Here is a 20,689-nt window from a genome sequence, read left to right on the forward strand (position 1 = left end):
TAACTGTTTGATAAGAAAAATAAATGGGAAAGACGAAGGGGTAATATACCGACAAACCTAACTCGCCATAACCTTAAAAAAACAAAATAAATCTTCAGTCGTGTTTTCTAGCTTTAACATATATATTTTTTAAAAGGCGCCTTGAACTAATTTTACTTGTTTGTCGAAAAGAATTAATTTTTTTCCTTTGTAAGTAACACTTGGCTTGAATGATCAGGAATCCGGTACCAGAATTTCTCGATTTCGAGTTTTGTGAAGGAAGAAATTAAGTTTTCTTTGTGGGATTCTTTCACCTTGATTTTGGTTCGGTTTGGCGATGGTATAGAAGTTTTTGAGGCTCTATTATTAAGTAGAAATAGATAATTTATGCCTTAATTTTATAATTAATCTTCTTGCGGGTAATAGTTTAATGACAAAAGAGAGTAATGGTTGATTTATATGAACAAAATATCTCTAACTAATTTCCATTTCAGAAAATACAACACTTCCATATAAAAAACACTATTTTTTAATGTATATTATTAGTAATCAATACCATACTTTTTTTTAAAATACAAATACATATAAAATATAATTAAAGCAGTGTACGGATGTATTGTTTTAGCACGCAGTCTGGTTGAATTTCTTTCTTGTTTCTCCGCGTGAGAGAGTGTACAAACAACAAGTAACCGTAGAAAAGAACTTCTTGAATGTGAAGCGCAACCTGTATTCCATAATCCCACGCTTTACCCGTGTTTATGCAAAGAAACTGAAGCAATTCAGGAAGCTTAAAAAGCAATACACTTCTCTCTCTGGTGTCGCCGGTTTTGCATAATTTGTGGAAATACACTTCTCTCTTCCTGCCTCTGTTGTTGTTGATCTGGCGCTTCCCTGCACTATTTTGCTTCTGTAGGAAGTGGGAGAAGTTGGGATTACAGGAAAAGTTCCATTTTTGTGATGGCTTCGACGTTGGTGTTGGTGGTTGTTTTTGTTCTTGATTTGATTGCTTTTGCACTTGCTGTTGCCGCTGAGCAACGCAGGTCTTCTGTGAGTACTGATTTTCTTTAATCTTTCCTTTTTCCTTTATCTCGCTTCGTCTTTTATTTTGTTTTAGATCATCCATGTGGGTGCGGATTTGACGTGTTACTGTGGGAGATTTATGTGGATTTTATGCTGATTTGCTGTTTTTTTTTTTTTTTGCTGGGCATGATTTGGTCGGTGACTCAGTGAAACTTTAGCTCTTTTTTATTTTTAAAAATGATGTTCAGATGCTTGCAGAGACGCTAATTTGTGGTCGGATTTTCGAAGTTGTAGAGTACAATTATGTGTATGGTTGTCATATGTTAATTTGGAAATTACCTATATAGCATTCTTAGGATAATATAAAGCGTATTTTTGGAGTATGGAGTTAGTTTCTAATCAGAGTGGCATGTTCTTGAATTTTTTATATCCTTTAAAAATGAGGGGATTCACTTTGTCTAGATTACCCTTCAAGATAGTTTCAATTCATTGTGGAATGTTTTCGCTCAACAACTTTGGAAGTAATTGATTTTGTATCTAATCATCGTTTGAAACACGGGGATTTCACTATGTTTTTCTTGCACTTCCTAATTTTTGTTAATCCCAGTGGGATGTGGCTACTCACAAAATTCTTAAGTACTTTATCATAGTTATTCATTCTTTCAAGGAACACATGTAGTCTATATTCACTTTGAAAAGTTTTTATTTATATTTGGATGTTTCCTTGCTCAAAATTCTTGAGCAGGTGATTATATTAATAATTCTTTGTAAAAACTTCACTCCAATAGAATTCATTTCACAGGCCAGCACTAACGCACAGTTTTTCATAATCTTGACAGGCCAAGATTGAAACAAATGCAAATTCTAAATATTGTGTCTATGATTCAGACATAGCAACTGGTTTTGGTGTGGGATCACTTTTGCTCCTAATGGCTAGTCAGGTACTGATTATGGCCATAAGTAGATGCTTGTGTTGTGGGAGAGCTCTTCGTCCTAGTCGTTCAAGGGCACAAGCAATCGCCTTTTTCATCATCTGCTGGTATATTGTTCATTTAAATCAAACGGCATTCAGCATGTAGCTCAAGAAGATGAAGTTGTTTTATTGTCATTTTTTCGGGAGGACATTTGCTAATCCATCCAATACGGAGTCTAGTTCAAGGCACAATGAGACTCAGCCTTTGTGCTTAGGTGCATGCCGAGCACACGCCTTTGCCTTGAAAACAAGTGTTGTGTGCTCTTAAGACTTAATGCATCTTTTAAGCATGTTTTAAATGTAGAGATGGTTAATTGCGGTGAAATACAAAGTGATACCAATTTATTATTTCATCTAAACTAATGAATAAGTTCAATAGTTTGGAACCGTACATATGGGTAAGGTTACATATATTGAAATATTTTTAAGATCTTAGATGCTAATGAGCATTCTCTAAGTGTCTAAACTTTGACAGGAGGCGTGTCTTGCTTTGCATCTTGCACCTTAGCTCTACGATATCCATTGTTTTCATGCACCTTGCCTCTCTAATAACTATGACCCCAAATGCATTCACAGAGTTGGTCTCCCATCAATTTATATGGTGTAATTGTTGATAATGCAGGGTGACATTTTTCATTGCGGAGGTGTGTTTGTTAGCTGGTTCGGTGAGAAATGCGTACCATACTAAGTATCGGACCTTGTTGTCTGACAATCCTCCGTCGTGTGAAACCTTGAGAAAGGGAGTCTTTGGAGCAGGAGCAGCCTTCATCATCTTTACTGGCATATTTTCTGAGCTGTTTTACGTGAGCTATTCTAAAGCTAATGATGGATCCCTGCCTCAAAGTCGGGATGCTGGCATAAGGATGGGATCCATATAGACAATCCCCACTCAAGGAACATATTTTTGGTAATTTTCATATCAACTTGCACTCTTTAAACAAACTGGCAAAATACAGCACCACATACACATGACGTTGAAGAATATACAATTTTCCAGTTTTATATTTTATTGAAAAACCTTAACCAATCGTTTTTATTTTATCGAGCAGGAACTAAATATCTGTCCTACTTCTGGATTTAATCGAGGATCAAGTCAAATTACATGAAAATAGTTAGATGTATGTTGCGTGGTTTGATCTAATAATCTCCGAGCTCCCACCATGAAAGTGAAGTAGTGGTGTGTGTGCACAGATTCTCTTTACATATCTCGGTTTCTAATATTCATTGTATTTCAGTTCGAGTGAATTTGCTATTCATCTGTTGGTCTGTATTTTTTACTATGTTTTTTGGACTTGGCTTTAATAAACTAGTCATACATTTGATTTCATTTTGTATGTTGAATACAATTCAATGTTCGAGTGTAAAAATAAGTATATAACCAAAAAAAAAAAAGAGCATGTGTTGATTGTAAGTATGTTCCTTCGTGATTATCTTGTTTTGATCAGTCGAGTTTGAATATCTCCTACTCGAGATTCTACAGTCCCTTATGCACCATCAGATCATTTCATCGAACAGTTCCATGTATCACTCGTTTATGTTGGATCATGCCAACCTATGAAAATATATAAGATACACTTAAATAGTCCATTTCCCAACCCTATGTAGACTAATTTTTTTAGCAGATCTTACCTTCTGGTACCCATCAGAGCACATGTTTGCTTAAACACATAAACGTTATTAAAAAAAATCAAGAGAAACCATACATTAGTCTTGCAAGAAGAACAAAATAAAATATATGCACCAGAAATACATACATACATACACCAGGATTAATTATCGATCACACATCTCATTTACGTACCCCACGAAGTTGGTGGCTTGTCCCCTCATGCCACCCTTGTTAAAATCCACCTTTAGTCTTACATAAACCTATATTTGTCAATGATTCTTTCGTCTTCAAGAAACTGAGTAGAACAAGACCAACTTAAATAGGAAACACATAATTAACGAAAACAAATTGAATCGTTCTACTAAAAATTATAGTATGTCGAATATTGTAGCCGGAATCTTTTAGCTGCCCAGATATCATATTTGGATCTCTATGCGATGTAACCAGCCATTCTACCAACACAAATATAGACCTGAAACTGATACTAAACAATTAGCATGTATCTATTGTAACAACCCAAAGTTTGACAGCACACACTACCCAAATTAATTAAATGCAAATCAATGAATATTTACATATAACTTACTTAAGATTATAGTTATAGCAACCACATTTAGATCAAACGGTGCTGGATTTATTTCAGACAAGATTCTTGAAAAATGGCTTTAGGGTTTGATCTCTATCTCATTGTTGTCCCATGCTATGTTGATATCAGATGTAGTAGACAACTCAATCTCATTTTTCCAAATACAATTCCAATAGTTTGGAAAGTCTTCTATACCAGTAGTTGTGGTATCCGGGCCAGGCCATGGGATACTGCTAGTGGATGGAATATTGACTGTGGTAATGGTTGATTCTTCCATGGATACAAAACTGCTGGGATAGTACTGATCATATGAATTTAAGGATTGATAGGAAGTAGGATTCATAATCGAAGAAGAATTCATTTCAAATGTATTAAATGTAAAATCAGTGTTCAGATTCTGAGGCTCCGGGACATTCAAACCAGTTGTATTGTCTGTCTCATCTCTTCCCACTAAAAGCTCCTTGCTAATGCCATTTGTTGAATTATACGATAAGGGAGACGAGGGGGGGATCAAGGAATGGTAGAGAGAGTTATAGGTGATTTTATGGTCGTTAATATTGGCAACTGAAGAAAATTTTCCGCAAGTTTGAACTGGTGAGGTGGTGGTGGTGGTGGTGGTGGTGGTGGAGGTGTTTGAAATCTTGGGCCGCTTGTGTTTCCGGCCACCACCAACTGGAATGTTACGAAGAGTGCCACCTTTGGTCCAGTGCCTTTTGCAAGATTTGCACAAATGGCGAGGCTGAGATTTGTTGTAGTTGTTGAAGTAACAAAACTTAGTATTTGTTGAACTACACCTCGGACACGTTAAGGATTCTGATCGTGGCTCCAAAATACCTGACTCCAGTAAAGACTGTTCCCAGTCCTCATCTTGATGATCATCGCAAACCTGTTTAGTACCCAATCCCATGTCTCGATATCAGATCTTACAAGAACTCAAATAGCAAATTAGATCAAGATTTATGAAATAAAGAAATATCTTCTCTAGCACACTCTTTTATGGACAGGAAAATGACCATATATCAGATTTGAGGTTTGTGTATGGCAGGGTGGAAGATGGATACGTAGAACTAATCAAGAAAGGGTACGAGGAGGAATAAATTCTTGATATCTGAGGAGCGACACGGGTTGGTTGTGAGGATGTTATAACAAGGGATTGAATGATTCAGTTCCATGGGAATCGATAGGAAGAAGAAGGTGGTGAGAAATGGGCGTACTTGGCCATCATTGTCTATCAGTATCTCTAAAAATAACGATATTTCAAGAAAATTGTCAATGTTTATTTTTTTTATTACAACTTACAAAAGTTGTATATAACCTTGTTTTTTTATTGTTTTTTATTCATTTTTAATCGAAACATCGATGTGATACCATATACATCATTATACTTGTCAAATTGGGTTAGGCCCGTCGGGCCGGCCCGCCCCGCTATAAAAATTGAGTGGGTTGGGTTGATAAAATAGCAGCCCGTCTGGAGGCGGGCCAAATGGGTTGAGCCCGTTTGGGTTGCGGGTCAAGACGGGTCGGGCCCAAACGGGGCGGGCTGGCCCGCCAAAGCCCGCCAAATTAATGTAGAATTATACATTTTTAAGTTTTATATAAAAATTGTAATAAGTCTCATGCGCCTACATCACTCTCTTATCTTATTTATTTTTTATTTTTCTCATGGGCCTCGCCTCCATCACTCACTCTGGTAAAATCTGAATCTCTGTAAATTTTATTCATGAAGCTAAAAATAATTTTTAACCATAGCAGGTGTTTGTGAACCCAAGAGCGGTTTCGTTTGAAATCCGACGAGTTGGAGTGAAATTTTTTGAACCCGATGGAGGTTTGCTAATTATGTGTATTGTTGAACAGATAATATTTTATAAAATTTACAATTGTCTCTTTTCTTGACTTTATGTTCTCTTCCACGTCTCAATCTTCATGTTTGGTTTAATCACTTTGCTTTTTATGGATTATGTTGTATGCTTTCTTAATTTCTTATTTCAATGTTTTTAAGTATTTTATGAAACTATTTGATTGAAATATATTTTTCTTCTATGTTTACTAGATTAATGTTTATCATTTTTTTATTTTAAAAAAAAAAAGCGGGTCGGCCCGCCTAACCCGCGGCCCAAGGTGGGTTGGGTTGGGTTGGCCATTTAGAGGCCCGCCAAAATGCGGGCCGGCCCGCCCCGCCCCGCCTAATGGCGGGTTGCGGCGGGTGGCGGGTCGGCCCGCCCCGCCAGCCCGTTTTGACATGTCTATACATCATCTATTTTCGCTTGCTTTTAAATCATTACGTGTTATCATTCAAAATCTATTTTTATTGTTGAAACTAAAAATCAAATCCATCTCCAACTTATTTACGTACAACATAATTATATCAAGCACAATGAATTCCAAATCCACATATTAGATAAGAATATGATTTATATGCATATATTAACTATACTTACATGTTACATTATTTATAACACACAGAGAAAAGAAAATGAAGTTGATTCATGTGGACCATGGATGATATGGAAGATAGATGATGCTATCACATGCATGGAGGGGTGGGGGGAGGGGGTGGGGGTTGTGTTAAGCTGCCGTCAAGCAACCGGCTCTATCTAGTGACGGAGACTGATCGAATCCAATAAATTTAAAGTTTAGATATTTGAAAGGATTTCAGATTTGATAGTAATTTTATATTTAAAAATAAAAATAAATTAATTAAGATGCAATTAAATTTGATATTAATTTTAAATTTAATTTGTCAAATGTTAGAAATTTATGTTTAATCTGGATAATTATAATCAAATTATAGAAAACAATTAAATTTTCATATTTAAAATAAAAATATTATACGAATAAAATAGTTAAAGTGAAACTTCTAAAAAAATTGAAAATATTAAAAATTAAAATTTATATAGTAATATTAATAAAACGGTATATTTTGAATGTTTTAGAGTTTTTTTGGATTACATATATTTTCAAACAAATCAAATTTGTCAAATATGAAAATACAAAAACTTCTCAAGAAAATAAAAATGAAAACATTAAAAATTATAATTTGTTGAGTATTATTAGTAAGCGGTAAATTTGGAATGTTTTAGAGATTTTTGGTTTATAATTTTTTTATTAGAGAGGCAATATGTAAGATATATAAAAATGTTAGGGGTAGTTTATTTTGATTTTTTTTGTAATTGTGATAAATTTCAAGGGAGGTGAATATAATTAACTATCATATTATCTCACAAAAACTATAATGCAACATTAACAAATCACTTGTTCTTAAATAATTTATTACTTATAAGTTTCAAGAAATTCAATTAAGTCTAGGTTATGTTGGATTCTCTTGTGAGACGATCTCACGAATATTTATTTGTGAGACGTGTCAATTCTATCGATATTCACAATAAAAAGTAATACTCTTGGCATAAAAAATAATATTTTTTCATGGTAGACCCAAATAAAAGAGCCATATTACAAAATACGACTCGTGAGATCTTCTCACACAATTTTTTGCCTTTAATTGGGGAAGATATTCATTTTTGGTGTATTTGAAATCAACAATTACTATTGAAGTTGCTTAATAATATATAGTTGATTTGAGATTCACTTAAGCTTCATTTGGATGAAATATTAGGCGAATTTGAAATCAAATTCACATATTAAATCTATTGCATCTATTTGACTCTAAATTAGAATAAAAGATTTGAAATCGATTGTAATGTTTTAAGTATACATATATATTTTTGCTTCAAAGTCAAATTCATTCTCCAACATAATCATTTATCATCCACTCATAAATATAAATTCTTCCTTCCAACACAATATTAAAATTTCCGTCAAGAAACTTAAAATTCATTATTTCAAATTCATCAATCCGAACACAACCTAAATATGATTAATCTTTCAATCAATTTCACAAAAAAAAATGGTGTTGATTGAAGCTAAGATTTACTTGAAATATGCATAGCCATGTAAAAATTAGGTATTTCACTTTTCATGATATTTCGCAAAGATCCGAACACCAAGCGACAGGCAAATTTTGTCAATTGTCATTTCTTGAAAAAAGTTTTATCATACAATAAGTAACACAAAGTTACTGCTAAAAAATATTAATATTAATATTAATAATATTAGTATTAAGATTAAGTAGCAGAAAAAGTTGAAGAGCCCGTAGGTGTAGAGGTCGTAGGGTGCTACAAAAGTCGGCATTGTGGTCGCAAAAAGAATGATCGTCCATCAAATAAAATCGTCGGTCAAGAAAACACGATTTCTTGATTTGATTGAGAAAGATTATGATCAAAGCTAGAGCACGGTGATAATTTGACGTAATGGAAACTTGAAAAATTTGTGTGAGACGATCTCACGGGTCGTATTTTATAAGATCAATCTCTTATTTGGGTCATCCATAAAAAAATATTAATTTTTATGCTATGAGTATTATTTTTTATTGTGAATATCGGTAGGGTTGATACTTCTCATAGATAAAAGATTCGTGAGATTGTCTTACAAGAGACCTACTCTGGAAACTTATATATCAACAAACTAATTATTTCAAAAACTAACGATATTCCTCTTGGTATATAGTTTGATTCGAAGATATGATAAAAACAAATATGTATGATAAATGTGATAAGAATATAGAAATAAATTATACGGTGTAATAAATTATATGATATTTGATATGGTTTTAAAAAAGAAAAATTGGTTTTGTGAAATTATTTGTAATTACTTAAATATCTCAGTTAATTAATAATATATCTTAAACTTATTGGATAAATTATTAAATATTAATGAAAAAACATTTAATTTTAATAAGTTGAATAAATAATTTTTTAAAAATCATAGTGATCATTACATGACAACAAATTAAAATTTGTTTTTGTCATTGGATTTAAGTAACCAAAATACAAATTTTAAAAAAAAATTACTTTCATAATATATTTACTTCATACTATTTATTTTAGTGATGGTAAATAAAATATATTTATTAATGTAGCTGTGCACAAATATTGAGGTTTATCTTTTTCCTTGATTTTCTTTTTGTTTATGAAGAGGAGAAGGAAGATGCTTACCTTCAATTCCGGGCTACTCCGTTCTTCCTCAATATCACGGCCGACAGCCTCTTTAAAATTTTGCTTAATGAGGGAATATATGTGGAAATTTTCAGACTCGAACGATGAACGGATCAATGCTGCAGGTACGCTAATTGATCAGGGATGACAATGAATTCGAATCAAATGGATACACAACGGTATATCCGGTGAGTATAGGTCGGGTAATGAATCTTGTAGGACTCGAGTCATGACCAACTCGTCGAATTAAATTATTAACATGAACACGTACGATTAAGGATCAATCAAATCATCATTCCAAATGAACTTTAATCATAATTAAAGAGCAACCAAATTATCATTAATAACATGTGTTCGTTGCAACTTATAATGATGACTTATTAATTATATGCAACTTTAAACGGAATAGACATAACATTAATTACCACTCGCAAGTGGGGTAATCACTAATTAAGAATTATTATTACAATAATAATAATAATAATAATAATAATAATTGGATTGGTGGGTCAGTTCGGTAAAGCCACTTTTGTAAATCGTTCCATCCCAACTTGTCCGAAACGAATATTCGTCGGAAATGGGGTGCGGACTCGGTGCAACCCACTCGTAGATTAATAATTATATATCCATCTTATACCGGTCGTGTTTGTACGATGATGAACTCAGATCATAAAAAAATATTATTTTTATATAAAAATATCACTTTTTAATATAATTATGGACCAGATCAACATGTCTCACAGATATAAATTCATGAGACCATCTCATTTTATTGTGAGGAAGATGGCGTAAATTCAATCGGGAGGGACTAAATATTGTGAGATTTAAATATTTAATTATATATATAATTACAACTTCTTTCTAGTTTTATATCACTTCTCATCTAAGTGGTATAAAAGTGTATATCTCTAATTAGTAAAAAAATTCGTAAACATGATTAATTCTATAACATACTTGTGGTAATTTTCTTGTTTTATTTATACTAATCTGTTTAGATTAAATTTCAATTTAAATAAACTGAATAAATTACTAAATATTGAAATTTGGATTTTATAATAAGCAGTATTTATGATAGATAGCTATTATTACATACACACACATCACGTGCAAATATATTGTAGGATTGGATGGGTGTTTGGAATTTTTTTTTCCATCTTTTAATTTTTAAAATTAAACTAAAAATATGTTGGGGACTAATTCTCAATTTTAATTTTCTGAAGTTCCAATTTTAAGGGGTGAAATACGATTTTTCCATTCAGTAAAATTCTAACCATAATCCCCAAGCATATACATACATATATATACATAGATATATATATATATATATATATACATATATATATATATTCTATTTTATTAAAGTTGAGGACATGATAGTAACCACCTAGAAAAGACACCAACTTTTTTATTAAAGTTGAGGACATGATAGTAACCACCTAGAAAAGACACCAACTTTTTCTTTCAACTTTACCCTTATATGATATTAATTTTACACTTTTGTTTTTGTTAAATTTCAGGCAAAAACTTGTGTGAGACGATCTCACGGGTCGTATTTGTGAGACAGATCTTTTATTTGGGTCATCCATGAAAAAATATTATTTTTTATGCTAAGAGTATTACTTTTTATTGTGGATATGAGTGGGGTTGACTCGTCTGACAGATTAAGATTCGTGAGACGGTCTCACATGAGACCCACTCTAAATTTCAACACACTTTTACATTTATTTTTTTATTTCAACTATTCAAAGATCGATTTAGTCCCACCAGATTATCAATTTCACTTTTAGTCTATCGATAATGATAAAAAAAAATTGTACACACATGCAAGTGATGCATCATGTGTGCAAAAGAACTCGATTAAAACTTTATAGAATAAGAGATCGATAATATGGTAGAAAGAAGGATTCATCTATTTCTTTCTTATCGTACTATCAAATTAATAGAATACTGCCGGACCTCATCAAGAATTCTCATTGTCACTTTCAATATATATTTATATATCCATATATATCCGATGGTCATGGTTGGTTGAAAGTGACAATGGGAAATCATGATGGGGTCTTCAAGAAATGTAATTCGGTGAGAAACATGGATTTGAATTTGATATTGAGACACATAATAAATGGAAGTTTGAAGGAAGAGGGGGACAAATGCCTTGGATCTAGGACACTCGATATGCATTTTGGACACTTCCCCATTTTACCTGGTGAAGATTGTCACTTCACATGTTTCGCACAAAACTTTCAAATTTGGTAATATAATCACTATACGGATTTACAATTGTTTGATGTTTCAATATATAAATACACACACATACACACACGCATATACATATATATATATATATATATATATATATATATATATATATATGTGTGTGTGTGTGTATATAATTCATCTGACATCAAGTCTCAAGTTTTGGACGAAACTTCAAATTCGATACTCGATTGTAACAATCTCATCCTACTCAAGTATCTATAACAGAATACCACGTAACATATGACCAATTTGAACAATTGTGAAGTTTTTGTTCCGTAACGATGGCAAAAAACGCATCTGTCCGAATCAATCGGGTGAGTGAACTAAAAGGAAAAATAAACAGTAGCAGAGTTGCAAAGAGGAAAATGAGGCAAAAGGGACAAAATTGGGGCCATGAAATGAATAGTTGTTTGGGAGAATTTAATTGGGCTATTGTACCTGAAACCCAATGGGCTATGAGTTGGTTTTATTTTTAATTGTTTTTCCTACTAGAAACTGTAGCAGCAACATCATCCATTTAGAGTGAACGAATTTAATTATTAAAAATTATTTTTTGTTTAATAAATTATAGTAAATTGTGAAAATATATCAGTGACGATTAAGAGAAGTAGATGGATAAGTGGGATGGAAATTATTAAGAGTGAAATAATCAAACAATAAATCAAATCTTAATAATAATTTAAATTAAATTATTTGATTTAAATAATTAATAAATAAGTAAATAATATGACAAAATAAGATAAAATAAACTATTAACAGATTAATTATATATTCCTAAAGAGTTTACATATGGTGGACAAGTGATTTTGAGTAGAAAACATGAACGATAGCTGTAGTATTTTTCTTATCACATGCGTGAGGAAACTATCTTTCCCCACACATATCTCACAAGACAAGTCTACTGAATGGACTGAGTTGGTCCGAGATAGAATTACACACTATCAAAACACGGATGCGATTCGATTTAGCGAACTCTGCCTACTGTGGTTGAAGAAGAATTGCAGAAGACGCAAGAACTGATCATTATATGCTGGATAATGCTACCCTTTTCAACCTTGAAACCTCTGCTCTGCTTATTCCACAGATGAACTGTAAAACTTTGGCTGCGAATTTGCCTTAGCTTAGCAAGCAACCATTTTGAGTGACTCAAACCATTAGGCCCCTGAAACAAGCTCCCTATTTTACTCCAATCCACCGGATAAAACGCGATAGGCGGCATCACGGTGAAATTGTATCCAGGCCTCCCATTCACCCTAGAAACAACCCTCGAAACCAAATAAGGACCGTTGTGTCCCCATTTATTCCCATCAAATGTGAGAGCAAATTCTTGAATGAACTTGAAGAGCAACGGATGACCCTCGTCAAATATCAACACAGCATTATTCAACCTGCTCCATTTCCCAGTTTCATGATCAATAGTCTGAGCACCGATCATATTTCTCAAATCCCCGAAACTTTTCAAAACTACAATATCCGTGTCTAAATAAATTCCACCAAATCTGTACAATAACCCCAACCTAAGCAAATTCGACAGGTTCTGACCGAGAGAAACCTCTCCAGGATTTACATTTCCTTGCATCAACTGGTTGTACCAACCTTGAGCAGGAGTGTCCTTGAACAAATAATTGAAATCAGGGGAAATTGCAGTCAGTTTAAACCCTTTAGCTGAAAAGGGTGTCAAGATTTGCTCCCCATTTCTTGAATCCAAGGAATCAGACACAATAATTAGGCAGCCATTTGGGTGTGCTTTAAATAAACTCTCCAAAGAAAACAACTCTCTGCCCCCATAAGACTCCACTGAAGAAATCCAAGTCATAAAAAATCGAAACTTACAAGAAGAATCAGAAGAGTTGACATTAAAAAATTCAGTTACCCTTTGTTCGAAATGCTTTGCTTTAACTTCAGAGCCAAGAATCTTAACTGAAGGCCCCATCCTTCTCCTCCTATGAGGGTGATACACTGTGGTTCCGTTCATAAACCCCACCAAGTTTTGATTTTTATGCAAAAGAGGCAAACGTGTTATAAATCTTTTGTCGGTATTTTGCTCTTTCACTGAATATTTCACAGAAGATGATGGTTTTGGTGAAAGCGAATCAGATACACACTTTCCTGATGTAGTGATTAGTCCCGGCCACAAAATCCCCGGTTCAGGTGGAATTTTAGCCGGAACTGGGACGCGGGTGTAGAAAATAGAGGCACCATTATAAGCTAAAAGGCAGAGAAAAATAAGAGAAGCCAAAGCACAGAAAGACTTCTTGGTTCTTTGCCAATGAAAAAGGTAAGCCAATGAAAAAGGTAAAAAGACGGTAGAACATGGATATTTCCCATAAATATCTCCGGGAGATACAGTGTTGCTTGTAGTTTTCATATCTCAGGATGGAAACTTCCCACTCCAACACAGATAAAGATCAAGAAATTGCTAGAAACCCAGCGGCAAAAGATGGGAGAGGAAATTATTGAAGTGCATTTTTCACAGCTTTTTCGACGAGAAGGCGGCAAGCAAAAGCAAAAATTGAAATGGGTCTGGATTTTCTTCAAAGAAGATAATTTCTAACGATGGAATTGAATTTTGTTCGTACTTATTTGATGATTGCTTACAAGCATTAAGTGTGGAAATATGAGCTGTCGGGAAGTGGCGGCAGTCGCCTCACTTAAGTCGCAAATGCTTTAACAAGAATAACTATAGTCCTAGTTTGTAAGGGACTGCTAATTCTATGAATATCAGTTGATTTTTTTAATTCAAAGAAAAATATTGTAAAATACAAAATAATATAAATTGATATTTTTAATATATCCGACATAGTATACACTTACTTCTCTACATAAACAAATAAATATTTAACTTACTTTATAATTTTTTACAAAACAATTTTTTTCCCATTTTACATTTTAAAATTTAAATAAAATCTTAAAAACATTTCCTTCTCGGATTTCCATCCCGCCTAGAATATAATATATTAAAATTTTTAATTTTTCATTACAACCAAATATTTATTTTTCACCAAAACCTAAATCCAAAAACAAAACGACGATCCATTATTTTAACTGTATTAGGTTGATGTTATTTAGAAGTTTTTGATAATAATATATATAATGAGAAGTATTTATGAAAAGTAGAAGAAAATCAAGTTAAAGTACAAGTAATTATGATTTTATACAAGAAATGAACATGATATGGTATGAAAACGTGAGTATTAAACGAGACTGGACAGTTTTTCAGACTAATCATTTTTTTTTTTTTTTGAAATGTTTTCAGACTAATCTTACTCACTTTCACAAGTTAATAATTGCAATCAATCTAGATTAGACGGAAAATTTATTGAACTTCAGCAACATTTTGTAAAGAAAAAGAAAGCGGGGAAAAGAAAAGGAAAGTAAAAGAGAACGATTGGGCCATTTCAATTAAAGAAAGGCAGTAAAAAAAAAACAGAAAAGAAAAGTTACAAAAAAGTAGTCCATGGCATCAAATGTTGCGAAATGCAATTTTATATTGAAAAAGAATGCACTCTGCACGTGCTTAGCTTATATAATATGTACAGAAAAAATGTCACTCTCTGTGACTGTGATCTTAGTAACAGGTTGGATAATATCGCAAACCCATTGATCATATAAAAAAGAGAGGAAATTATGGTGAATGGACGGACTCATCGTGTGTTTTATTCAAAAAAGTCATTTCTATATATCGAAATACATGAGAGAACTATTTAAAAAAAAAAAAAACTCACAGTACGACTTTTTAAAAAACTGCCCCAGAAAATAACCACGTGAAATTTCAATAATATCTGGGGTAGTATGGCACATATTATTATTAGATTACAACTGCATCCCCCATTTTAGCTCAAAACCAACGTCAAGAAATATATCACACCACCATCGCCTGGTCAAACAAGAGACGGTGATGGCCGCAGTGAACGAGGAATTCACAATGTGGGCTGCTGTGCGTATATAGTTAAATGAGGAGCGAGTGTGTAAAGGAAATAGAGATCCATCCAAAATCTCAATTGTCAATGTCTCCTTCCCATGTTGCTAGTTCAACTCCCCAGCACCGACTGTAATTAGTAAAATCATATGTACCTAGAAGGCTAAAACACAAGAACTACCGGCAGAAGGTAAAATTCAACAAGCCGATCTTGAGTAGTTCATCAAACAAGTAAACATAATAAACCCAGTAAAAATAATTTTAAAAAAAAAACAGAAAAAGGAGATAAACATATCAACATAATTCATAGGTTTAAACTCTAAACCACAAGAAGCATCACAAAATTATGCAGTACAGGAAAGAAAAGGAAAAAATAAGTATGTTGGTTAGGTTAAGGTAAATCTCCAACCCTATTATATCAACAAAAAAAATGTAGTTCAGAAAGTTTCAAACTTCAAGTGCGTACATTGGACAACAGAGAAAAAAAGAAAACAGAGTCGGACCTCATAGTAACCCCCTTCGCCTTTTGTAGTCACTGACTGTCAATGTTAATGCATGCCTCTTCCCATCATTGTCTGGAACTTTACAACCAACAGTGGCTTCAATCCACTGTTTCCTTGCCATAAATCCACCTTGGGCTCCTTGAGGCCCACCAAATTTCTGAAGCACAGTTAATGATATCTGCAGGTCAAAATTATGTAGCATGTTTGATTCAGTACCTTGATCTACTGGAGCATTCGTATCCACCAACTTCCCTGCACCAGCTGCAGCTTCGAGGGCTGCTGCAGTAGCTACCATTCCAGCCTTACTATCAGCTAACACAGCACTTTCATCAACTTTCATTCCATCCACAGCTTCTCCTCCACTGGAATTTGCCACATAATAATTTCTCGACCTAGTCCACCTCCTAGAAAAAGGATCATACCCAGCCTCGCCAGCTTTTAAGCCTGTATTCACTGGCTTCAGTTCGGATGCATTTTTGAAATTCTCAACCCTGTTCTTTCTGTTCATTTCTGCCAACTTAAATGCCTTTGTATCTTTATCTTGGGCTTGCCGAGCTGCATCTAATTCTCGCAGTCTTGCATTGATCTTCTCCACCTCTGTCGCATCATCTTTCTCTTTGGCGATTTCCAAATCCCTCCTCAAACGATCTTTCTCTGCTGCAACATTCAGTGGCCTCCATGTGGCAGATTTTTTCTCCTGCAACATCTGTTTCACGGTGGCAGCAGAGTACACAAATGAATTTGTTTTCTTTATGGCCTCTTTCTTTTCCATGACCTCTTGTTTTGAGGGCATGTGCCCACCACTGCGCTCTACCTCCCTAAGCCATTGATCAAACTCTGTCTTGGCGGGTGGAGAATCAGAAACCATCGCCATCTGCCACCTAGCAGCAGAGCTTTCATTGCCCCAAACAACATTCAAGAATTTATGAGTGGTTTTGTTGTCAAGCTTATACTGTCGATCAGGGTCCGTCGCATCAACATTACGTACCATACAAAGCCTATAAATAGGACCGGACCGTGACTTCCCAATCCCAACTCGTACAAAGCAGCCAACAATCAGTTCGTCAAAAAACGGTTCCATGAACCATTTTGTCAATTTTGACCTTCGAATTGTAATGTCTTTGATATCCTCATACGTTGGCAACTTGGACTCGACGGACATTTTGTCTTCATCGCTATCAGCCATACCACCGTCACCAGTTGATTCTTCCTCATCACTCCGAGACTCACTTCCACTCCTACTAGGGCTACTGAGAGTTGCTGCAGTGAAAGTTCTCCTCTTGACGGGTGAATATCTCCTTCCAGAACTCCCCTTGGCAGCATCTCTTCTTCGTTTTACTAACTCATCAAGTGCACCGGCCCTTTCAGCTTTGGAGCGCATGCCACGACTATGTGCATCAGGAGGGATTCCTTTTCTATCTTGGCTTTTCCTTTTCTTGAATTTTTCAGTCAAATCTCGATCGCTTCTCTTTGTTGCACGGGCTTCTAATATCATCTCTCGTTCGAGCTCTGTCAGCTTTGAGAGCTTTTCCCGATCATCTTCATCCTTGTACAGATCACTCCCAAGAGAATCATTGTCGCTGTCATGCTCATTATCAGAATCATCATCTCCATCACCTTCTTCTTGAATGCTACGATCAACCCTTTCTGTGGGATCCAACCTCTTCTTTAGAGGCACCTGCGAACCAGAAGGTTTTCTATTTGAGTAAGGGCGATCATCATCTGAATCATCATTCTTCGAATCACTTCCGTCATCCGAATATGCACCCTTCCCCCTTCTTCTAGACGGAGGAGGTGAATGGCGGCTCCTCTTGGTTGTCCTTCCAGCTGCTTCGAGAAGCAATTTTTCTAAGTCCGCCATTGACACTTACCCCAAATTCTGAACAGAAAGCTGCATTGAATAATAACAGTGCATAATCAGTTGCATCAATTGTGTATTATGTTAAGATCCATGGATCGATTTGGATACAGAAGCACTTGGCTTCAAGGATGCTAGAAATAGTTGACCATATTCAAGTGCTTTTTAAAAAATCTAAAGAATGGGTATGTGTTTGGATAAAGTAGTGAAAGGAGATAGAAGATGAAGCGTAAGCCAAAACAGATGTTCTAACTTCTGGCTTTGTAAGTGCCTTTTTACCCTAAAAATGGCCCATCCAAGTATTATGTTTCTTAACAAATGCTGATTTTTTAAAAGGAAAGAAAACACATTTACCCAAAAGCTTCTGTATCAAATCGCACTCCAGGACCCAGGTAATGTTCAACACAATCACCTCATACAGAAAACATTTCAAGAAGAAATATGATTTTTAAGTGTATCTGCAGAGAATCTGGATCATTCAAATCATTTATCTGATCAACCAGATATCAAAAGTTGGTGTAGTATTTAACAAATAACACATACTCATGGCATCCTTGTCATTTTTAAGAAATGGTGCCCGAATCCTTCCATTTCAAACTATGCACATAAAAAATGATATCCACACTGTTTGCAAGTTAATCAAAAAATTTAAAGCATTCCATTAAAACAAGTGTTCCCAGATACATTACATGCCAAAAAAAAAAAGATACCAATCCATCGACCTAAAACTAGAAGTTTTAATGCTCTTTCATGGAGCTTATTACGGATAACACCATAACGTTTTTTCAAGTTAAATCAGAGACGCGAGGCACTACTGTAACACATGCCAGTCAACAAAACAACTACTAGGCCACAATAGACAGCAAAAGGTGTCAACGTTAGACAGACATCGGGAATAAAAAAACTGCAGCAAAGTCCTAAAAATTTTCGATTGTAAACTCACACTCAATTGTGAGTTTCAATTGGATTGCTCTCCATATACACAAACTTCATTTTGGTAAAGAGCACCAAAAAATGCAATCTCAGCCACAAGCATCCTAATCTCAATTCGCATCTCCCATGAGTTATCCGTAAATTGCTGCAATTCTACCATTTGATAGTCCAATTTACCAAAACAACGTAATTTAGCCTTATCGTGTAAAACTTGGTTCGAAATATTAATAAAACTTAGGCTACCGAAAACCCAGATAAAGATCCAAATTTCAACTGAAAGAAGAAGAGGAGAAATACGATAGAACTCCTTCTCGACGGATTCTAGAAAAAATAAAAATGAATTACAATCGACCCGTGACTCGAAATTATACAGTTCTTTGTGAGTAAAAGATTTAAAAGAATCTAATAAATAAATAAGCGTAAGCAGTTAAAACATATAATGTAAGTGTAAATCAACATCAAAGTGTGCAAACCCTAAAATCCAGCAACGGCTTCCTTCCCGACCCAAACACATTCGATCTTCAGGATCCAAATAAATTAAACATCAATTTCATTAGACTGACTCTTAAGATTTGTATACGATGATGAGAATAAGGGAAAGGAACTTACGATGTACGTAGGAATAAGAGAAACCTAACGAGCAGCGGCACAAATCTGAGTAATTGGCTATTTGCAAACCCTTTCCTTTATTCACAGTGAGAAATTTTTTGATTCTCTGAACCTCAACCGTGATAAATATACTCGGGCCCTCCAAATTTTCCTGGAAGCCCGACAACATAAATGTATAATTATAATTAAAAAAAATGGTTCTATTTTTTAAAATTTTATGTGAATAATATGTTTTTTTGTGCTTAACATTGCATATATTTTCATTCTTCTTTGGTGTCTGTATTCTATTCCCGATAACTCCGTATTGAGTGTTTATGTATTTAGTTTTTATCAGTCATTGCGCATGTGTTGCATGTATATAAAGAGGCGAAAAAGCATAGACAAAAATAATTTATACAAAAATAAAAATTTATCGTTATATGATCAAAAATGAAAAATATGTAAGTTACATAATTAAAATACAAATTCACCGTTAAAATAACTAAAAATATATACGATGTAAATACAGAACCAAAAATATAATATATTTTTTGTTATTTTGGATCGTTCAGATGTATTAAGTTATTGAGAGTTGTATATATCCATTTGAACAATCATCTTCATTGAGTTGGCTTTGAGGTGGAACTTACGCACAAATCCATGATCTTAACATGATGTCGGAACTCAGACCTATCGTTGTGTGTTGGACCGTCCTTATAAGCCATATGTTAAAATGTCTTTTAAATTTCACGCACCATAGAAGCCTCACATCAGATAAATTAAGTTCTTAGGAGTTGTGGATATGAACTTAGACAATCCTCCATTAAACTGATTGTAGGGATCTGGAAAGAGTTTAGAGGGGTTGCTAAACTCTTTATAATAATTTGTTTTTAAGATTTGTTTTCAACCGTTTTTAGGCGGTTGAAATTTCTTCTCAAACTGTTAGAAATATGATTCGTTGTGAAGTGCAGAAAACAGTTCAAAATTTCTAATGATAGCTTTAACATGTTGGCAAACTTATCAACAAAATGCAGTATGAAAAATAAGTGCTCGCAAGAAGTAAAGACACAAGATTTTTATGAATGTTCAGAGATGATAACTCCAACGTCATCTTTTATTCCTCTTCAGGAAGGATTTCACTAAAAAACTTTGACTTTAAAAAAACTCTTTACAACAGTCCACTCCAATCAGGACTTATTGCACAGCCTGTTTTTTAACTCTTCGTGATCACTTTACAATTCTGGATTTTAAGAACACTCAGTTCACCAGATACCACAACTTAATCGAATAACCAAAAGGTTACTGATGTAAACAAAACAATATGTTTTTGGTAGCACGAAGATGATCCTTGAATGATCAGATATCTTTCTGTTTAGTGCGTTCTGATGAACGATGAAGTATGTAAGCTTTG

The 20,689-nt window shown here is 34.2% G+C and overlaps 4 protein-coding genes across 7 annotated transcripts; 1 reads left to right on the top strand and 3 right to left on the bottom strand.

Moving 5' to 3' along the window:
• Positions 1-606: 606 nt before the first annotated feature.
• Positions 607-3,299, top strand: LOC140836782 (uncharacterized). Its single transcript, XM_073202560.1, has 4 exons — positions 607-1,026; positions 1,839-2,038; positions 2,595-2,879; positions 3,022-3,299. Exons 1-3 carry the CDS (start codon positions 937-939, stop codon positions 2,848-2,850), a joined length of 546 nt encoding a protein of 181 aa, XP_073058661.1. The 5' UTR covers positions 607-936; the 3' UTR covers positions 2,851-2,879; positions 3,022-3,299.
• On the bottom strand, positions 3,021-5,420 carry LOC140836780 (uncharacterized). 2 transcript variants are annotated; one of them, XM_073202559.1, is made up of 2 exons: positions 4,168-5,420; positions 3,021-4,059 (listed from the first exon to the last, which is right to left on the bottom strand). In XM_073202559.1, exon 1 carries the CDS (start codon positions 5,072-5,074, stop codon positions 4,247-4,249), a length of 828 nt encoding a protein of 275 aa, XP_073058660.1. In that variant the 5' UTR covers positions 5,075-5,420; the 3' UTR covers positions 3,021-4,059; positions 4,168-4,246. The 2 variants fall into 2 exon arrangements, with proteins under 2 accessions (XP_073058660.1, XP_073058658.1); XM_073202557.1 differs by having other exon boundaries at positions 3,021-4,053; positions 4,168-5,419.
• Positions 5,421-12,204: 6,784 nt separating this feature from the next.
• Positions 12,205-14,117, bottom strand: LOC140836783 (uncharacterized protein At4g19900-like). Its single transcript, XM_073202561.1, has one exon. The coding sequence runs from the start codon at positions 13,843-13,845 to the stop codon at positions 12,442-12,444; it is 1,404 nt and encodes a 467-aa protein (XP_073058662.1). The 5' UTR covers positions 13,846-14,117; the 3' UTR covers positions 12,205-12,441.
• Positions 14,118-15,765: 1,648 nt separating this feature from the next.
• On the bottom strand, positions 15,766-19,451 carry LOC140836784 (protein RTF1 homolog). Of its 3 annotated transcripts, none has more exons than XM_073202562.1 (2): positions 19,300-19,451; positions 15,766-17,790 (listed from the first exon to the last, which is right to left on the bottom strand). In XM_073202562.1, exon 2 carries the CDS (start codon positions 17,758-17,760, stop codon positions 15,901-15,903), a length of 1,860 nt encoding a protein of 619 aa, XP_073058663.1. In that variant the 5' UTR covers positions 17,761-17,790; positions 19,300-19,451; the 3' UTR covers positions 15,766-15,900. The 3 variants fall into 3 exon arrangements, with proteins under 3 accessions (XP_073058663.1, XP_073058666.1, XP_073058665.1); XM_073202565.1 differs by lacking the exon at positions 19,300-19,451 and adding an exon at positions 19,164-19,182; XM_073202564.1 differs by lacking the exon at positions 19,300-19,451 and adding an exon at positions 18,112-19,137.
• Between the last annotated feature and the right edge of the window lie 1,238 nt (positions 19,452-20,689).

Source organism: Primulina eburnea, chromosome 7 (genome assembly GCF_022965805.1).
Source record: "Primulina eburnea isolate SZY01 chromosome 7, ASM2296580v1, whole genome shotgun sequence".
NCBI classification, from domain to species: domain Eukaryota; kingdom Viridiplantae; phylum Streptophyta; class Magnoliopsida; order Lamiales; family Gesneriaceae; genus Primulina; species Primulina eburnea.

What these genes read in the sequence shown, in the direction of transcription:
- LOC140836782 (XM_073202560.1), top strand. Translation starts at nt 937, where the DNA reads ATGGCTTCGACGTTGGTGTTGGTGGTTGTTTTTGTTCTTGATTTGATT. An exon ending in CTGAGCAACGCAGGTCTTCT is followed by an intron (nt 1,027 to 1,838) that starts GTGAGTACTGAT and finishes TAATCTTGACAG; the next exon opens with GCCAAGATTGAAACAAATGC. An exon ending in GCCTTTTTCATCATCTGCTG is followed by an intron (nt 2,039 to 2,594) that starts GTATATTGTTCA and finishes TTGATAATGCAG; the next exon opens with GGTGACATTTTTCATTGCGG.
- LOC140836780 (XM_073202559.1), bottom strand. Translation starts at nt 5,074, where the DNA reads ATGGGATTGGGTACTAAACAGGTTTGCGATGATCATCAAGATGAGGAC.
- LOC140836783 (XM_073202561.1), bottom strand. Translation starts at nt 13,845, where the DNA reads ATGAAAACTACAAGCAACACTGTATCTCCCGGAGATATTTATGGGAAA.
- LOC140836784 (XM_073202562.1), bottom strand. Translation starts at nt 17,760, where the DNA reads ATGGCGGACTTAGAAAAATTGCTTCTCGAAGCAGCTGGAAGGACAACC.